The 18,448-nt window shown below is 50.6% G+C and overlaps 1 protein-coding gene across 1 annotated transcript; it reads right to left on the bottom strand.

Annotated features, from left to right (window-relative positions):
* Positions 1 to 73: 73 nt before the first annotated feature.
* COG1 (component of oligomeric golgi complex 1) lies at positions 74 to 13,263 on the bottom strand. Its single transcript, XM_082860150.1, has 14 exons — positions 12,945 to 13,263; positions 9,981 to 10,225; positions 9,664 to 9,845; positions 9,348 to 9,518; positions 6,932 to 7,088; positions 6,070 to 6,280; positions 4,903 to 5,694; positions 4,222 to 4,368; positions 3,591 to 3,752; positions 2,630 to 2,757; positions 2,053 to 2,161; positions 1,498 to 1,607; positions 1,339 to 1,417; positions 74 to 261 (listed from the first exon to the last, which is right to left on the bottom strand). Exons 1-14 carry the CDS (start codon positions 13,257 to 13,259, stop codon positions 115 to 117), a joined length of 2,955 nt encoding a protein of 984 aa, XP_082716276.1. The 5' UTR covers positions 13,260 to 13,263; the 3' UTR covers positions 74 to 114.
* Positions 13,264 to 18,448: the final 5,185 nt, after the last annotated feature.

Below are 18,448 nucleotides of genomic sequence, written 5' to 3'. Positions count from 1 at the left end.
CCCATTCCACCACGGCAACTGGAAAGACTGGTGTGGCTTAGAAACGAATGAGCAGAGGCACTTCTAGAAGAAATAATGCAGGAGTATTTATTTAGAGAGACGGATTGTCCTGTGTCACTTGGTCATACTAGAGAGCCACCCTAGTTTGAACAGTGAGGGCGCAGACGAGTCTTCCTCCTCGGCGACAAGCTGTCTGAACAAGGAGCCGGCGTGCGTCGGGTCATCTGCTCGGGAGAGTGCCGGGGGGACAGCAGCCGGCCGCTGTACGTAGAGGAAAGTGCCTTAGCGTCCACTGGACCCCCGGCCTGCTCGCCCTCCACTCCGCTTGGGGTCCACACGGCACACACAGCACATCTGAGAAGCACGGACAGCTCTAGAAGGGGACTCTGCTCTTAGGCCAGATTGGGAAAGGACACGGGAGACCGAGATTTCAGTACGTGACGGAAGTAAAATCTGAAGCTGAGGACTGTAGGAAGAGGGCAAACGTGTACCTTCTCTCCGTGGTTTGTTCCTCTCATGCGGGTAGAGCTGAAAGGTCAGTTACTTGAAGCAGAAACCGAGTGTTGTGAGGGAAAGGTACAGCACAGGCCTGGGCTTACAGAGTGGGAGGCTTGTGCAAAAACTCTTTTTTTTTTTTCCACTACCATCTCCCAAGTTTTAAAACCAGATATTTGACGGAGGATTTTGGATCTTACTGGGTTTGATGGCAGGGAATATGGAAAGGATACCTGGCGAATATTTTGTCTAATCAGAAAGCAAACAAGGATTAAATGCTGGAAGGAGGCAAGCTGTTGGAGCTCTCAGACACATGCGTACACAACACACTTCAGAAATACCCAGGAGGACTCCCGCAGGCTTAACGGATGGCAGCCTACTGAAACAAAACGTGTGTTAACAAGAACATGTAAACTTGAGAAAGCGCATTTCCTTGTACTTCCCACCCGACTAAAAGAAATGAGAGGTGAAACCATCACTGGAACAAAGCAATTGTTTTTCCAAATAAGTACAGTCGTAGTGCAGGGTTAGCAGTTAACTCTCTTACCCTATTCAACACAAGCAGCGTTCTCCATCCCGTCCTGCATATTTGCTACAGCCTTGGCAGCCTGACATACATTTCTATTATGAGGCTACTTGATAGTGTCAGTGGGCATCTCTTAAAACCTCTTATTAGCTCAAGCGAGTAACACCGTGTACTTCTATATTGCGCCGCCATTAAAAGCAGCACTAGTGCATCCTGTCATCTGGTTCTTTATTGGTTACTGAAAGGGGAGCTGACGGGTGGTTTGGTGGGAGACGGGGCAGGATCGATGGGGGTGAACCGCTCGTCTGCGCACTCACCTGGGCTCTGGTTTCGATGCTTCTGCCGGCTGATGTGGCCTTTCGAGGGCTCGTCATGCTCAGTGGAAGAAGTCCAAACCTCCAAGACAAGAGGAGGGCATTTCAGTAGAAGGACCAGGAAGCTTTGGGGCCCCAGCAGGAACCACTCAGAATCATTACCTGATCTGACTTGATGCTAGTGGCAGTACGTTATGGGCTTCCTGGGAGCTGAACGTACTGCTTCTGGGGGTGAAGTGATTCTCTGTAGCCGTCACCAATCCAAAGAGAACCTGCCAGACGAGAGACGGGGCACAGTAACAGGCTGGGTGTTGGTACTGTCCGCTTAAAGGAAATTCTGTCAGTAATCAGTCACTACTTTGTTTCTAACCATCCTTTTGGGGAAATGCTCTTTTGAGCGTGTTAACGCTCCAAGATTACTTTTATCGCTGCCCACAGGTCAGAATCTCCCCATCCAATAGCTCTTTGTATTCCTCTCTCTGAGGCCTGGATAAAACCTGAATAGTCCTTATTCACAACTAAAGGGGTCATCCCGGGGTTGCCTCAGCCCTGAGGTTTGATCTAATCCTTTTTCGGCCCCTGTAACAACTCAGCTCTGTGTCTTAGCCCCTCTCCCCACTGTGTCCTGGAGCATTGTGTGTTGGGCAGGTCTGTGCTGTAATCTGAGCCCGTGGCGCTGCGTTCACGTTCACGGTGAGCGTGTTCTCCCCGGCTTACAGAAGTCCGCTGCACCAGGCGGTTGAGGTTGCCGTGGAGGTGCGGTGTGAAAACGTCCAGGTCAAACGGGTCAATGAGCGCTTCAAGGTAGTCAGCCACTTTCTCAACTCTGCAAAAAGGATCGAGTGGGTCATTCTCCACGTTTTGTAGGACAGAAACCAATCTTTGGGTGTCGTAATGCTAGACAAGCCCTGGAACTGGGTCTGTTCTTAACTGCTGGCTTAGCCCCACTTGTCACTGATCGTTGAGCTTAAATGATCCTCAGGAGGTTTCACCAGATGGGATGTCTAAGTCCAGTCCACAACTTCCCCAGGTTGTTTCTGGGGAGGGTACCGGAGGTTCAAATTACACCCAACGGTTGGTAGGCTGACTCAGAAGAGAGGCATGAGATTCCACGTACTACACTTGACTGTGGAATCTATCCAGCAGGTGGTCCTTGTTTCTCTTGCTGGTAACATGAGCCCTTACTGTTGAAAACAAACACAACTAATGGGCAACGTGAGGCTAACTCCAGTGGCTTCCCAGAAAAGGGCTGTGCAGGTTTGGGAGAGATGCACGGGAGGGTGAGCATACCTACCTGGGGTCCTGTTTGCTGCGGCCACTCTTCAACTCTTCACCCTTGGTCGTCAGAACGATGTTGAGATAACGCAGATCGTAAAGCAGCTGCAGTGCCCGATTCTGGGTCATTGGAAATGCACCTTCTTTCTGCAAATGAATTTCCCGTCCCCACCCATTAAGGGAGATGACTTGTTATCTGAGAATAAACAGCTTCAGGGTTTGGCTGCGTTTCAGCTGGTTATTTCAGAAGCTTTTTATACTCAGAAGGCCAGTTTAATCTCATAACAATAACAAAAATAAGTTATGTTAGACACCTGGTCTTAAAACGAAAAACCTAATGGCCGGGAAGAGACCCGGCCCTTAAAAAAAGGTCTCAGGTGCTGTAGACAGTCATTTTAAAAAAAAAGCTCCTGGCACGAAGGAGAGGCCTTTTGAGGAAACTCGGGAGAAGACTTAATATGAACTCCTTCGCAAGTCAGGAGTTGGTCCTGTCTTAAAAACGTTAGTAATGCAATGGGGGTGCGCGCCAAAGGCAGAGGGCCGCAGAGCAGTAAGGGAGGAGGGCTGGGCGACAGGAGCCCCCACCGCGGGTGTGCTGGGCTTTGCTACTGTTCCCGAGCCTTCACACAACCCCCCACCCCCCAAGCAGCGCACGTGACCCCGCTGCATCCTGAGGAAACAGGTTAATGATCTGCCCAAAGCCTGCAGTGACCACGTGGCAGTGCTGGGCTTGGAAAGCAGGTCTTTTTAAGAAACTTTGAGGCTTTCGTCCTCGCCACTGGTACGGAACTGCCTTTTCAGTGATGACCAGCTTGACCCTTGGGAATGGGTGTGATTGAAGTCGAGGAGCTGGAAGCCACTACCGATTAGATAGCCCGGGGCAAGTGGTCCTTATCACCTGGAATCCTGGGAGTGAAGCGCCCAAACCCAAGAAAAAGCTACAGTTTTTGTTTTTAATGGGAAAAAATTCACACACCTACCTTCACCTGTTTTTCTTCTGAGAGTTTCTCATAGGCAGCTACTACTTGAACCACACAGCTTTTCAGCATCTCCTGCAGTGTCACCTTGGGCAAGGCATGGCCTCCAACCCGATTAATTTCCTGGCATAAGCTCAACAGGAAGGACTGTACATACCAGGACGGCTAAAAGAACAAAGGAATGTCCAGTTGCCAACTTGCCCCAATGCAGCGAGACGGGCTAAGAGTGGATTCATTTACCCTACCTAGGCTTATACGCCAGAACCTTGACCCCTGCAGTCGGCCCCTCTCCGAGCAGAGACCCGTGAACAGATACAAGTGACGGCTGCTGTCATTCCCTTGGTGGCCTGGCACCGTGTTTTCCATTGCTGTTTCCACTTCAGGGTGAGTGGTTCTCTAATTAGCACAGAGTCTGTGCTGCAAAAGGCAAGACTCATGAACTGACTCCTCGAACAGTCTCCTATTTACTTGGCCCTACGCCCTCTTTGCTCCCAGAGTAGAAAGTTACATGTCTTACTTGCAGCCCTTCCTCAGAAGCTGTATGCTGAATGATTATTTCTCAAGTCTCAGTCCTTTCCACAGAGCAGGTTTTCCCCTTCCCAGTGGCGGGCCCCTCGTGGCGGCCCTTACATACCTGGACGGGCAGTCGGATCTTGGACGTGACGCTGCTGCCAGACTCCGCTTCCTCCTGGATTTCTAGTTCATCCCAACTGGTGGCCGTGGCCAGGACTGAGCCAGCATCATCTAAAAGTAATGACTGGGTGAATCCATGAGCCAAAACCTGGTAATAGAAAGCAAATATCCATATGGGCCACTCAGATCCTTTGTGGGTTTGTTTCAAACTACTCGAGTCATCTTGAGACCAGCTTCTGCTGCTTGCGCTGTGTGTGGGACGGCGAGTGGCACACCTCGCTTTTCTTCTAACTGCTGATGCCAGCAACGGGGATTTCGTTGCCAACTACCCTACAGACGTCAGGGGCCACCTCTTAAGACACCAGTGGAGACGATGACATTTAGGTTGAAGAGCAGAAAACAGAGACCCTTGTCCAGGGGGAAAGTCGTTCATTCTCATCAGATGGAAGGAAAAAAATCCAGGGTTTCTGTCTATAAAATGTAGGCTAAAACGAATAGAAAAGTTTTTACATTTGAGCTATCTGGCAGAGATAAATGAAAATAACTGTGTGAAATAAGAATTGTTATTCCCTTACTATTGAAAGGCCTTATTGAGCTTGGCCAGCCTGGACTATGATAAAAAGGGGACAGAAATGGGGACTGCCTGGCGGGCACAGAAGGAATACGTTTACGTGTCACTCACTTTCACAACCGCCGAGCTCCAGACCCTGTAGCCCATCACGCTCTGCTGTAGGAGGAGCTCCTTCACTTCCTGCCACTTGGCCTGCATGGGAACTATTTCCTGAGTTTTCCCCGTCCCCTGTTTCTTCAGAGCCCTCGAATCCCTTGCTGGTTTCTCGGTGCTCCCTGACTTTCCCAAGATGCACTGCTTCAGGTGGGGACACAGTTCTCCCAGTGACTGGCAGAGTCTGGCCATGAAAAGGACCGAGTGTAGCTTGACCCCGTCGAGAGCGTCCTGCTGCCCTTGTATAGCCTGCTGGATGCGCTGCAGCTCCGCCTGGACGCAGTCCGTGATGTGCCTGACACAGGCCGTGGAGTGCATCCGCAGCATCTCCTGCACGGTCCCCGCGTCCGCGTATCTGTCAAAGGCACAGTTCCTGGCTTGCGCGGGAGAGACGTCCTTGGGGGGTGACGGGTCGCCAGAGGGAAGGTAAGCCAGGAGGTCCTCCAGCTTCACCTTCAGTTTCGAATCTAGGGCAGAACAGAAGCTCTGTACACAAGGGCTAACGGCTTGTGCTTTCATGGAGAGCCCACTGCCCGGAAATTGAGCCCGGTTTGACACGCTGACCCAGGCAGCGTCGGGAGGCAGGTCGCTGGGACTCTCGGACCAGAGGAAGAGAGACATGTTATGCTCAAAGTGGATGTGCTTATTTGAAGTGGAGCTGCTGGTGCTACTTTCAAGTTCCCGCAAGGCTGAAATGAGGAGCTCTTTGGAACTACTGGAGATGGAGTCAAAGCCTTCTTTTGTCAGAGTCTGAAAGCAAAGGAGAGAAGAGTTCTTCAAATCCCAGTTCTTTCCAGGAGATCTCAAAACCAGAGCACTAAGTGGCAATCTATCCCAACATCCACTGTTCTCTGCCACGCTCAGGAAGATGGCATGTTGGTGGCAGAGAACAATGTCATCACTGATGGACGTGGACATGTTCCCAACCACCCGACAGACGCCTGGCCTCTTTTTCAGCACCAGAATCCGTTTATCTTTATGGCTCATTATCCAGAAGAGTCAGCCCTGGAGTAGGTCGGCAGGGAAAGAATATACTTAGGAAGTGGTGGGAATCTCCCCAGACAATCAAAAGATCACACCGGGACTGGCCACCGAACAGCTGGACCACGCGATTTCCCACCTCACCTGCAGTCGGTCCAGGAACAGCTGCTGCATCAAGTCCTCCCAGAACAGGAGAGGCCTGTCCAGAAGCCGCCGACATATCACATCCCAGCTGTGATGGATCGACTCATTGGCAAGTAACTCCCACGTGGCATCCCGGATCGCCGCGAGACCCTTCATGCTCGTCACGTACATAAGCAGGTTGCTGATCCCATTTTTAATGTCTTCATTACACCTGCAACAAAATCATTTTTCTTGGGCTTCATTAGTTTCGTGGTTTTCACACCTTTATTAAGAAAAATAGCTGGACTCCACTTGAAAACCTCTTACCTGGGTCCTACTATGTAAATATCTATTATATATCAGAGTGTTTATAAATATATAAACACTTCAAGGAATTTGGGAATAACATGTTCACACTACTATACATAACACAGGTAAACAAGAATCTACTGTACTGCATAGGGAACTATACTCAATGTCATGTAATGACCTATAATGGAAAACAATTTGAAAAAGAATATATATGTGTATGTATAACTGAATCACTTTACTGTATGCTTGAAACTAACACAATATTGTAAATTAACTACACCTCAATTAAAAAAAACAAACACACACGACACTGCACTAAATAAAAGCACAGGAGTGGCAGAACTCTAACATAAAGAGGGTCTAAAATCCTCTACGTCACGTGTTGAAAGACAAATTCCCTCTTGGTTCTCCCAGTGGGGGCTAAGCGCCGTGAGCACAGTGAGAGACGGCTGACGTGGGGCTGGCCTGGCCCAGAGCACCAGCCATACGGTCAGGGCTCTCCCTCCTTCCTGTGCTCACAGGCGAGGCTGGGTGGGTCCTGTCCCCCGCCAGGAAAGCTCTGGCTACTTACATGTGGATCCACTTCTGCAGTGTGTCTTTCAGGTACTCCTGGCTGATGGGACGTGCAAGCGTGCGGAGAGCTGGCTGGAACTCGACGACGGACGCGGGCAGGTGTTTGAACCAGCTGCACAGCTTCATGCCCTCCTGCAGGACACCAATGCCCTTTCCTAAGGAGAGGGCCAAGGGACAGGTCATCGGGACCATCCTTTGAACAGCAAATTAATAAAGGACCTGGAAGGAATTTCCAAAAAGCATCCAGTCTTCCTCTGGGCAGCCGGACTAGACCCCTGAAATAGGGGGAAAAAGGAAGCACAGAGTATGTCCAGGCCTCCCCTCATCAGGGAGGGAGTGTGGCAGCTTCCCTCCAACTCTGCCATCCTATTGGTTGACAAGGCAAAGGACAGAGAGGAAAGGAATGGGGGAAAAAAGAGAAAGGAGGAAAATGAGGGCTATGTAATGCTTGGCATTTTAAAAGTAGAAGTTCCGTTGAAAGTTCTTCCGTTGGGAGAACTTCCGTTGAAAGATAAAGTAAGCCAGAAATGAGACTGTTTAATACACATCTCTGTCTGAAAATGACCTCCGGGCTGTCACCACATTCTGCTCGTTTCCCTTCTACCTTCGGCCGTGCCTCCTCCGTCTGACCTCTGAGTTCTGGAGTTTCCTGAGGCTCAGTCCTCCGTCATCCCCTCCCCTTACTGACGTCATTCGCCCCAAGGCCTCAAACAACAGCCACTGCAGACCCAGCATGTGTGTCGCCCCGGTCAGACCGCTCACTGCTCTCTTCTGGACCCACGGTTGCCTCTCCACTCCACGTCCCCACTCCAAGGTCTCAGCTGTCTCCAAGGCAACATTTTCAAAAGTAAACTCAGCAGCAGCCCTTTCAAACCAACTCCTTGTCGAACCCTCCTACACTGTCAGTGGGAACGTAAATCGGTGCGGCCACCATGGAGAGCAGTGTGGAGGTTCCTCAAAAAACTAAAAACAGACTTGTCATATGATCCAGCAATCCCACTCCTTGGCACGTATCCAGAAAAGACGAAAACTCTAATTTGAAAAGATGCACGTACCCCAATGTTCACTGCAGCACTATTTACCACAGCCAAGACATGAAAGCAACCTAAATGTCCGTGGACAGATGAATGGATAAAGAAGATGTGGTACATATATGCAATGGAATGTTACTCAGCCATAAAAAAGAATGAACTAATGCCATTTGCGGCAACATGGATGGAGCTAAAGGTTATCACACTAAGTGAAGTAAGTCAGAGAAAGACAAATATCATATGATACCACATATAGTGGAATCTTAAAAAATGATACAGACGAGCTTATTTACAAAACAGAAACAGACTCACAGACATAGAAAACAAACTTATGGTTACCAAAGGGGAAAAGGGCAGGGAGGGATAAATGAGGAGTTTGGGATTAGCAGATACAAACTACTATATATAAAACAGATAAACAACAAGGTCCTACTGTATAGCACAGGGAACTATATTCAGTATCTTGTAATAAACTATAATGGAAAAGAACCCTAAAAAGAATATATAACTGAATCACTTTGTTACACACCAGGAACTAACACTGTAAATCAACTATACTTCAATAACGAAACAAAACAAAAAACTCCTTTCTAGTAAACTTGGACCCCTTCCTTCCACACCCTCTGCAGCCAATCCCTCACCAAACTGTCTGCTAAACACACGTCCGAGTTGCCCAATCAGCTCCATCTCTGCTGCCCCCATCGTCTGTCACCTGGTCACGGTGAGCTCTCAGCATCCACTCCAGCCCCAGGGGGAACCACTGGCACATAAAAGCCAAACACATTTAATTCCAATTGGGACAAATCCTGCCAAATAAAAGTACAGGGTGCACGGGAACATATAACAGGAGGACCACCAAGCCTGGAAGGTCCTAGAAGGCTATCCACTGCTCTGTTCACACAGCGCTGTATTCTCTGGTCCCAAATGATAAACTGGCCACATGTCTTCTCATGCTACACCTCCCCTCACCCACTTCCCCTCAGCTTCCCCTGCTTTTTTTCAGTTCCTCATATACTAACATCCTCCTTGCCTCAGGACCTTTGCACATCCTCTTCCTTTTGCCTGGAACCCTCTTCTTTGCCTGACTAACTCTTACTCAACCTTCAGGTTTCACTTTAAATATCCTGTCCCCAAGGAAGTCTCCGGCCTTGGTCCCTCCATTCAATGCTACCAAGTCAAGTTGTACTCTGCCTTTATAGCAATGACCAATATTGACATGAAGCAGATAGCTGCATATCCACTAGACTCTGACCTCCAGGAAAGTGGGTCCATATCTGTCCAATTCACTGCTGTGTCCCCAGAGCCCAGCACAGTAGCGGGCAGATGGCAGATGCTCAGGAAATGAATGAACCAGAAAATAAAAGCGGTTGCCTCAGAGCTCACCAGTAGGATGCTGGCCTGTGATGTTGTCCAGAGTAGAGAGGAGCATGCCACATGGCAGGGAGGGATCTGGCAGCAGACCTTCCGGTAAAGTGTAGAAAAGAGCATGAGCTTGGTTCAAAGTGGTGGCCAGCAACTCCACTAATGAGCAAATCTGAGACTTGACACCAGCACCTACGAGAAGAAGCCATCCTCTTTTAACAATTTGCCTTCAGTAAAGTTAGAAGCAGAGAACGCTGTGGAAGCTTCGGCCTCCCTCAGCTTGTTCTGCTCCATCCCCGGGTTTACAGCCCAAACTGTGGAGAGCAGCCATACCCACCGTGGTGCTGCTGGTTGAGCAGTTTCTGAATAGCTGCCTTTCTGGCCAACAGGAAGTCCGCTAGGGCTTGGCGCGGAGAACTCTCTTCTAAGAGCATCACAGAGCACAGGGCCTCGGCCACGGCTTGGTCGGCCACGGCTTGGCATGTAAGCAGCATCTTGCTCTCATGCAGGATGGCTGACCTAGAGAGAGGATGACAGAGGTCATGGGGAGCTTTTTACATCTTGGGAGAAGAACCCCAGTACATCAGGAAAGGAGACACACTCCATAAAATTGGAGGGGGGAGTATGGCCATCAACCAGAGCAGGTCTTTTTACCGGAAGTGGCTGGCCGCTGCCAGCTGCTGGCTGAGTATAGGGAATCGGGAGAGGACAGGGCTGTATCGGGAACTAGAAGGATCCAGCTGGAGCAGCTTGTGAAGGTGGCAGCAGAGCAGGTAGAGCTGTGTGGCGTGGAGATACTCAGAGGCCTCCATGGAGCTCCAGATCTTCTCAGGAATTTCTAGCAGTAGCTTGATCTGGGCAGCCATGCTGTAGAACTTCTCCTGGGACGGCTGCTGTGGCTGCGGGGAAAGGCACAGAGCTAAGTCAGGACAAACAAAAGCAAGGTCAGCGTGGGGCCGGCTAGGGGAGAAGTATGGGGCTATCTGGGGGGTACAAAGCTTCCACGAAGCCAGATTCAATGCCGCTCAGCAAGGCACCAAGGTTCGTGTAGCAGAATTACTGGAGTCAAGCTTTTCCTACCAGTTGCACCTTTGCTCCATCCCATGGAGGGGCAAACCGGATCTGGTCATCGCACAGACAGGGTATCAGGGAGCCGATGCTCCGCCCCTTGAGTGAGCGCTCCCCTTCCCTTGCTTGGCGCTCGGTCTCCCTACATTCTCTCCTGCTGCTCTGAATGCATCGTGGGCGTCTCTGCTGGCTGCTTCTCTTCGCCAACCTTCCACCAGACCTTCACGTTCCACTCACCTCGGTCTGTCCTCTTCCTTCACGATTCTCCTCCCTGAAGCGTCAGCTCCAGGCAGATCACCACCGCATCTTGTAGTCCCCCCGCTGCCCTGAATCCCCGTCGAGCCTTTTCTGCTGCTGCCAGACATCTCCCCTTGGAACTTTCGCTGCTATTCTATAATCAGTATATCTAAAACTAAACTCATCTCCCTATACCAAAAATGTTAGCCATCTGACCTCCCTCAACATCTTCACATATACATCACTGTGTCCCCAGATCCCAGGAAATTCAGGTCCTTCTGATGGTTCTGTCGACATCTCTACGACCTAGGTTTCTGCTACCACTTCCATGATTCTACTGCGAGTCATCATCATCTCACACTTCGATGAATCCAAAGACATTTCGCTTGCTCTGTGTTCATTCTCTGTCCCCTCCAACCTATCCTTTTCCTTTGCCGTCAAGTTAACCTTCTTCACAGGCCATTTAGATCGTACCTTTGCTCAGTTCTAAAAGGCTCCTTGCTGCCTAGTATCTTAGCCTGGTGGTCAAGGGTCTCCTGTCCTTCCACTGCTTTCTTCCAGGGACCTATTCTTTTTTAAAAAATATTTATTTGGCTGCGCCGGGTCTTAGCTGTGGCACACGGGATCTTAGTTGCGGCACGCGGGATCTAGTTCCCTCACCAGGGATCGAACCCAGGCCCCCTGCATTGGGAGCACGGAGTCTTAACCTGTGTTTAAGACAGGACCACCAGGGAACTCCCTCTAGGGACCCTTGAATCCATTGGTTCTCATGTGTGGGGAGGAAGAGGATTTCATCCCCCAGGGAACACGTGGCAATCTCTGGGGACATTTCTGATTACCACAGTGGGGGACAGGAGTGCTACTGGCATCTAGTGGGAAGAAGCCAGGGATGGTTCTAGACATCCCACGATGCCCTGGATAAGCATCTCCAACAAGGAATGATCCAGTTCAAAATGTCAACGGCACCAAGGTTGACCAACCCTGCTTTAATCAAATTGATACTTGGTTTTAATTGTCTTTACATACTCCAGACCCCCTATTCCAGATCTCATCTATCCTAAACGCCTCTCCTAACTGAGAAGGACCCAAGCCTGAAGTGACTTCCTTCAGAATTCTTATGGTAAATGTACACAATTATTCTGGGATTCAATCACCCATTATCCTAAAATGTCTTTTTTGCTATTCTAAATTGGTTACATTTTTCTCATCAACTTTCCATGGATTTAATTTCTCAACTAGATTGTACGCTCCTTTAGAGCAGAATTCTGATTCTTTGTGCCTTGAACACAGAAGGCGCTCAAATTTTTGTGGGTTTGACTGAGAATAAATAAGATATAACAGGAATAAAAATAAATGTTTCCAAAAACAAGCCAGCACAAATTAGCTTAGGGAGGGATGAAGTCTCTCATTTCAGAAGTTAGCGAAGAATTTCCAATCTTCTATGGTTCTATCGTGTGAGCCCAGCCTAATGACCTGCATTTTTCTAAAACCCAGACTGTATTAAAAAGCTCCAAACTGGACCTAAACTGTACTTTTGCAATTTCTTCTTCCACGTCGCTGCAAGGATCTTCTCCCAGGTTTAAGGACAAGTGTCTACCCTTCTCACTCTCCGCACCCTTTCACTTTGCCACCCTAAGTCATCGTTCTTTAGGAGCACAAACGGCTGCTCCACTTTTAGGATCAGCATTTTTCCACGCTGGGTCTCATCATTAGCGTCTGGGGCGGGCGGCAGGGGGGAACACTTCGGATCACCTGATTAGAAAAACCTGAGTTCCTTACAATGAAAATGTTCCGCTATTAAAAGACGAGAGCTGGATGGGCTGGTTACTAGCCTCCAACGACTCCCACAGAGGGTAGCAGAGCTCTTTGGGGCCGTGGGAGTTATTTTTGGGAATGGGGTGGGGGCGGGGCTGGGAGGAAGATTGGGAGGAGGAAGGAACGACTCGGGGGGAAGGTGTCAACACGGGAGAACTGTTCCAGCAACAATGTCAGGAGACGTGATACAGGGAACGAGTTGAACAGTCTAGCGAGAGACCCCTGGCGTCTCCATCTCAGGTGGGAAGACAAGCCCGGCGACCCCACGGGTGAGGTGAGGGGGGCGAGGCCCGGAAGCGCGGGAAGGCCCCCGAGGAGAGGGCCGAGGGACCGTGGAGAACGGGTCAGCAGCAAGGGAAGGACCGCGGGCGTCCCCCCAGCAGCCGAGCGCAAGGGCTGGCGGGAGCTCTTCCTGAGGCAGGTGAGGCCCAGCCAGGGGCGCCGACCGACCGGCGTGGGTGGGAGCGGCCGGGCCGGGGGCGGGGGCCCGGGGCTGACCTGCGGGTCCCGCGGCGGCCGGGGCGCGGCCGAGCCGGCCTGGCGGAGGCGGGAGCAGTACTGGTCGGTGGCCTTCACGGCGCCCACCAGCCCCTCGGCGCAGCGGCGCATCTGGCCGATGGTGTCGGCCGCCTCGATCAAGTCGCGGTACCGCTCGCCCACCATCTGCCGCAGCTCCTCCTTCTTGTGCTCAATCTCGGCCCGAACCTGGCGCTCCAGCCCGCGAATCTCCTCCGCGCCATGGCTCTCGAAAAGCGCCGCGGGGTCCCTAAGATCCAGCCGCTTCAGAGCGGGGGAGGCGGCCGCGGCTGCCATGATGGACTCGTCAGCCGCCCAACAGGCTACTTCCGCCCGGGGGGGCGCCGCCCGGCGGCCATCTTGGTTGGGGGCGGAAGCGCTTCCGGCCCGCTGAGGGCCACGCTTGTTCGGGGGCGGCCGAGGGGCGGGACCGCCGATGGGCGGCACTTTTTTTTTTTTTTTTTTTTTATTTATTTTTGGCTGTGTTGGGTCTTCGTTTCTGTGCGAGGGCTTTCTCCAGTTGCGGCGAGTGGGGTCCACTCCTCATCGCGGTGCGCGGGCCTCTCACTATCACGGCCTCTCCCGTTGTGGAGCACAGGCTCCAGATCCGCAGGCTTAGTAGTTGTGGCTCACGGGCTTAGTTGCTCCGCGGCATGTGGGATCTTCCCAGACCAGGGCTCGAACCCGTGTCCCCTGCATTGGCAGGCAGATTCCCAACCACTGCGCCACCAGGGAAGCCCCGGGCGGCACTTTTTTAAAAGGAAACTGTGTGGTGGTTGATTCGCGAAGGCTGGCGGTTCCTCTGCGGGTCCAGCCTCTAGTGGATTTGAAGCCCCTCCCAGCGCGGGTGGAGCCTTCCCAAGTTGGAGGTAATTATAACCAAGCGCCCGCGGTCTGATTGAAACGCCTTCTCGGGATGCTCGGATCCCTCGCTAGGTCTATCGCGGCCCCGGGAAAGGGGTCCTTCTCCTGAAACGGCGCAGTTGCACTCTCGGCCGGTCCCCTTCCCCTAGGCTCCCTCGGCTGCCCCTGTGTCCTGGGCGGGCTGGGGAGCCGGGTGGGCGCGCAATGCTGACCGTAGGTGCTGGACCCTCACCCTTGGCTCTCGGCGTGCAGCCTTCTGGGGCGTCCTTGTTATTCGTTATTTACTCTGGACATCCACCGAATGCAATGTTAGGAAAAGGGAAGCGTGAGTCCGTTTTTGTTCATTGGAAAGTAACTTCACAGATGCTCTGGACCGGGCCTGAGCGCCGGCACAGGCTCTCTCTTAAGGGGTGTGTGCGCGCGCTCGTTTGCTTCTGGTTTTCTTTTGTTGTTGCTTATTTTGGGGTTTTCGTTTTGTGTTTCAAACCAGTGTTATACCATCGAAGATGTCTTCCCTGATATAACCTTACACTGGCACCAGTCTGGAGAGGAGGGTAGTGGGCAGTGAGGAAACGACCTAAATGCCTGAGAAAACACCGCCTGGGGGCGGGGCAAGGGAGCCGGGTTGGGGGGAGGACGCCTAACACTGACTCAGTGATAATGAAACTTGGAGAGTGTGGCCTGTCTCTTCTAAGTATTTCCAAGACCCTTCATTAAAAAAAAGCATTTATTATTGAAGATTTCATATCCACACTAATGTAGAGAGAATGGTATAATGGGCCCACCAGCTGGGTTTTACACTTACTAAGTCACGGTCAGTCTCATGTATATCCCTACCCACTCCCTCTCCCTCCCACCACCTCCATTATTTTGAGGTGAATCCTGTAAATAAATCATTCATTTATAATATTCTAGTTTACCTCACAATAGCCCTACGATCTAGGGAATTTTACAGGTGGATAACCTGGGCCCCAGAGAGGCAAACAGATTTTACTCAGTGTCATTTTCAAAGCCTTGTCCACAAAATGCTCCGATACACTTCAGCCCTGCAGGGTAGGTAGGAATAATTATTCTATGCATGACAAAAAACCAGAGAAGCTTGTTTATTCCTGCCCAAGTCACATGGTTACTAAGGGACAGCATCAGCCCTTAGACCTAGAACTCTGAATTCCTTTTCTACTTTGTCACACAACTTCCCACAAACTCAAAGCACTCCCTGGTGGCAGGTCTGCACTTTGCTGTCACTGCAGTGCCATTCTGTAGGGACACTTGTTGGTGTTTGACTTCCCAGCACCTGCAGAACCTCTTTTCTGTGTTTGAGAAAATTACCGCCTTACGGCAAGATCTGTTCCCCTTACAGCTGAGCTGGGATCAGCCAATCAGAAACAACCACCTAGGACTTTATTTTTTTTTTTATAAAGATACTTTTCATTTATTTATTTATTTATTTTTGGCTGCATTGGGTCTTCGTTGCTGTGTGCAGGCTTCCTCTGGTTGCGGCAAGCGGGGGCTGCCCTTCATTGCGGTGTGTGGGCTTCTCACTGCGGTGGCTTCTCTCGTTGCAGAGCATGGGCTCTAGGCGCGTGGGCTTCAGTAGTTGTGGCTCACGGGTTTAGCTGCTCCGTGGCATGTGGATTTTCCCGGACCAGGGCTCAAACCCGTGTTGCCTGCATTGGCAGGCGGATTCTTAACCAGTGGGCCACCAGGCAAGTCCCACCTAGGACTTTATAGATGGAGAGCTAGTGATGTCAAGGAACAGGGACAGTGGAGACTTCGTTTTGATGGTGACAGAGGCGTCCCCTGCAAACGTCCAGTCTCCAGGGGCAGCAGACACATTGAATCCAGCTGCAGCGCTCAGCTGCCAGTGCCAGCGGTGGTGCTGGTGACACCTATGGGTGACCAGAATGGTGTCCTCACCAGAATTGCCCTGAGGCGTGTTCTGACTGGGTTCTGAAGGTTAACTTCCCTTTGTCCCTGTCTGTTCGCTGAGCCGGGTTCCCCAACTTTCCCAGAGATTCTATGAGTCGTCTGATATCTTATCGATAAATTTCATTTCTTTGAAAAGCAAAAACACTTTCAATTGCTTGCCTTAGAGACCCTAACTGGCCCAGACTCCCCGAATTTCCAGCTCCACGAGAGTTTGGCTGGCCTCTTTCAAACGGCAAGAGGGAGGAATGTGAACAGTCAGCTAGGGTTTGCACGGGGCGGGGCGGGGGGGGGCGGGCACTTGCACACACACCTGTCATTTCAGGTAGAGGAAAGGCAAGCTCCTCAGCTGACATCACCGCAGTGTGTTCTGAAGGCAGGGCTTTCCCTACCCCTTCTCTCTGCTTCCCTAGCCAAGTTACCGGGCTGCCCTGAAGATGCCACTGTTGCTCTTCTGCTCGCAGATCCAAGTGCCTAACAGAGGCTGTTACCACACCGGCTTCTTGCCTGGGTGCTGTGAAAGCTCTGTGTCTTTGACTCTTTATTCTCCACACCTGCTTTCCCATTCCCCCGGCATTGAAGAGGCAGCCCTTTCTTCTTGCGCCTTCTGCGTTGTCGCCCCATAAAACCAGGATGTAGGCAAAGAGCTCAGCTTCGGCAGCTGGGCAGGGCACTGGGCTGAACCAGGGGCAGAGATGAGAAACCGTCTTTTTTTTTTTATGTCTCAGGGAGGCGCCCAAGTAAGAGGCACCTCCTCGTTTTATTGCCATCTTTTAATTTTGGCGCAGAGATGAGTGCGTATGTGTGCATCTTGTGGCAGTCTTGATGTCAGATTTTCTTCCTTTCACGTTAAATCTTTTTGGGTAGAATTTTAAGCATCCAGTATTTAAGTTCAAGAGATGCCATGTAGATCACCCTGGGCTTCTGAAGTCAAACCTAGGCATTCTGCCAGTTATATAATATAGCTGTAGTTTGGAGCACCACCTAGGCACTCCGCATATATCTTTAATTCTCGCAATAATTCTATAGCATAGTTGGTCTTACACTCATTTGATTGGTAAAACAAGGTTCAGCAGGACCAAGGCGTCCGCCTGAGATTACGCAGGTAGCCAGCGGCTGAGTGTGTCTTCAGATCCCAGTTAGTTTGACTCTACAGTCCTTGATCTTTGTTGTATGTTAGCTTCAAAGAAAATTTCAGAACATCAAGAGGCAGAAGAGCCAAACAGTTCTGAAGCAAAATTCAGATGGTACCCACACTGCCTCCTGCCCTTGGCCCAAAGGTGGGGCTTTACAGGTACAAGCAGGGACTTCCCTGGTGGCGCAGTGGTTAAGAATCTGCCTGCCAATGCAGGGGACACGGGTTCGAGCCCTGGCCCAGGAAGATCCCACATGCCGCGGAGCAACTAAGCCCATGTGCCACAACTACTGAGCCTGCACTCTAGAGCCTGTGAGCCACAACTACTGAGCCTGCGAGCCACAACTACTGAAGCCCGTGTGCCTAGAGCCCGTGCTCCACAACAAGAGAAGCCACTGCAACGAGAAGAAGAGTAGCCCTGGCTCGCAGCAACTAGAGAAAGCCCGCGCACAGCAGCGAAGACCCAATGCAGCCAAAAATAAATTAAAAAAATAAATTTATTAAAAAAGAAAAACAAGTACAGGCAGTTGGGGGACCCAAGCTGGAGTGGCTCTCCAGTGATTTGGGGGACAGATGACACATGGGGTGGCCATGCCTGGGAGCCAAGTTGTCTGCATGCTCGAGGGCCCTCTTTTAAAACTGGGAGCATGTTCTGATAGTTTCACTTTCTCTGGGCCCATCGGCACTGTTATCTCACTCAGAACATTGAGGGGGCGGATTTCTCCCTACTTGTTAATAGAAATGTAGCAAGCAAGCCAGCATCATGCCTAAAATAGAATGGTTTTTTGAAAACAGATTTTTGCAGATACCACATGTCCTCCTCCTTTTATGCATTATGTGGTCTAGCATCTGGACCTTGGCTCCCTGACTAAATGATTCAGTAAATATTTGCAAAATGAGTGAATGGCGTCATACATATATGTCACATAATCACAAAGTATCTGCTCAAAGGACGCACTGGAAAAGGCAAAAGAATCTTTTGCCATCAGTTGCCTAACAGCTGAAATGCTAAAAGCAGTAAGACAGTTTTCACCTATGTCCCACCCCCTCCGATGCCTTGTTTCAATACCTCTTCTTTTAGGGAAGGTAGCTGTGTCTCTGGCCTGTCAGAGTGCAGTATGAAGCGTGAACCTGCTGAGTCTTACATCTGTCTGTACTCGGATGATGTTGGAGGGAAGGCTGTTTTCTCATAGGATGAGGGGGGAATGGGGGCTGGGCACACCAGAGGAGAGATGATAAATGGAAGAGCCAAAGTAACTGAGGAAAATTAAAATAAATTTAACTCGGGCTCAGCTAGGAGAAATGGCAAGGGAGAAAGCAAGATGGTAGAAAAAGAAAACGGAGAGGAATCTGACAACGAATTAACAGAGGGCAAAGCAAAGAAAGGGGAATTTGATCTGGTAAAGGATAGACTGTGTCAGTAAAAGGCGTGTGAGGTTTTCTCAGGGTACATGCCCAGTAGTGGGATTGCTGGGTCGTATGGTAGCTCTATTTGTAGTTTTTTAAGGAACCTCCATACTGTTCTCCATAGTGGCTGTACCAATTCACATTCCCACCAGCA

This window comes from Leucopleurus acutus (assembly GCF_964270905.1).
Source record: "Leucopleurus acutus genome assembly, chromosome: 19".
Classification (NCBI taxonomy): domain Eukaryota; kingdom Metazoa; phylum Chordata; class Mammalia; order Artiodactyla; family Delphinidae; genus Leucopleurus; species Leucopleurus acutus.
The sequence above is the reverse complement of the archived record's forward strand: the minus strand, read 5'-3'. Positions and strand labels throughout refer to the sequence as shown.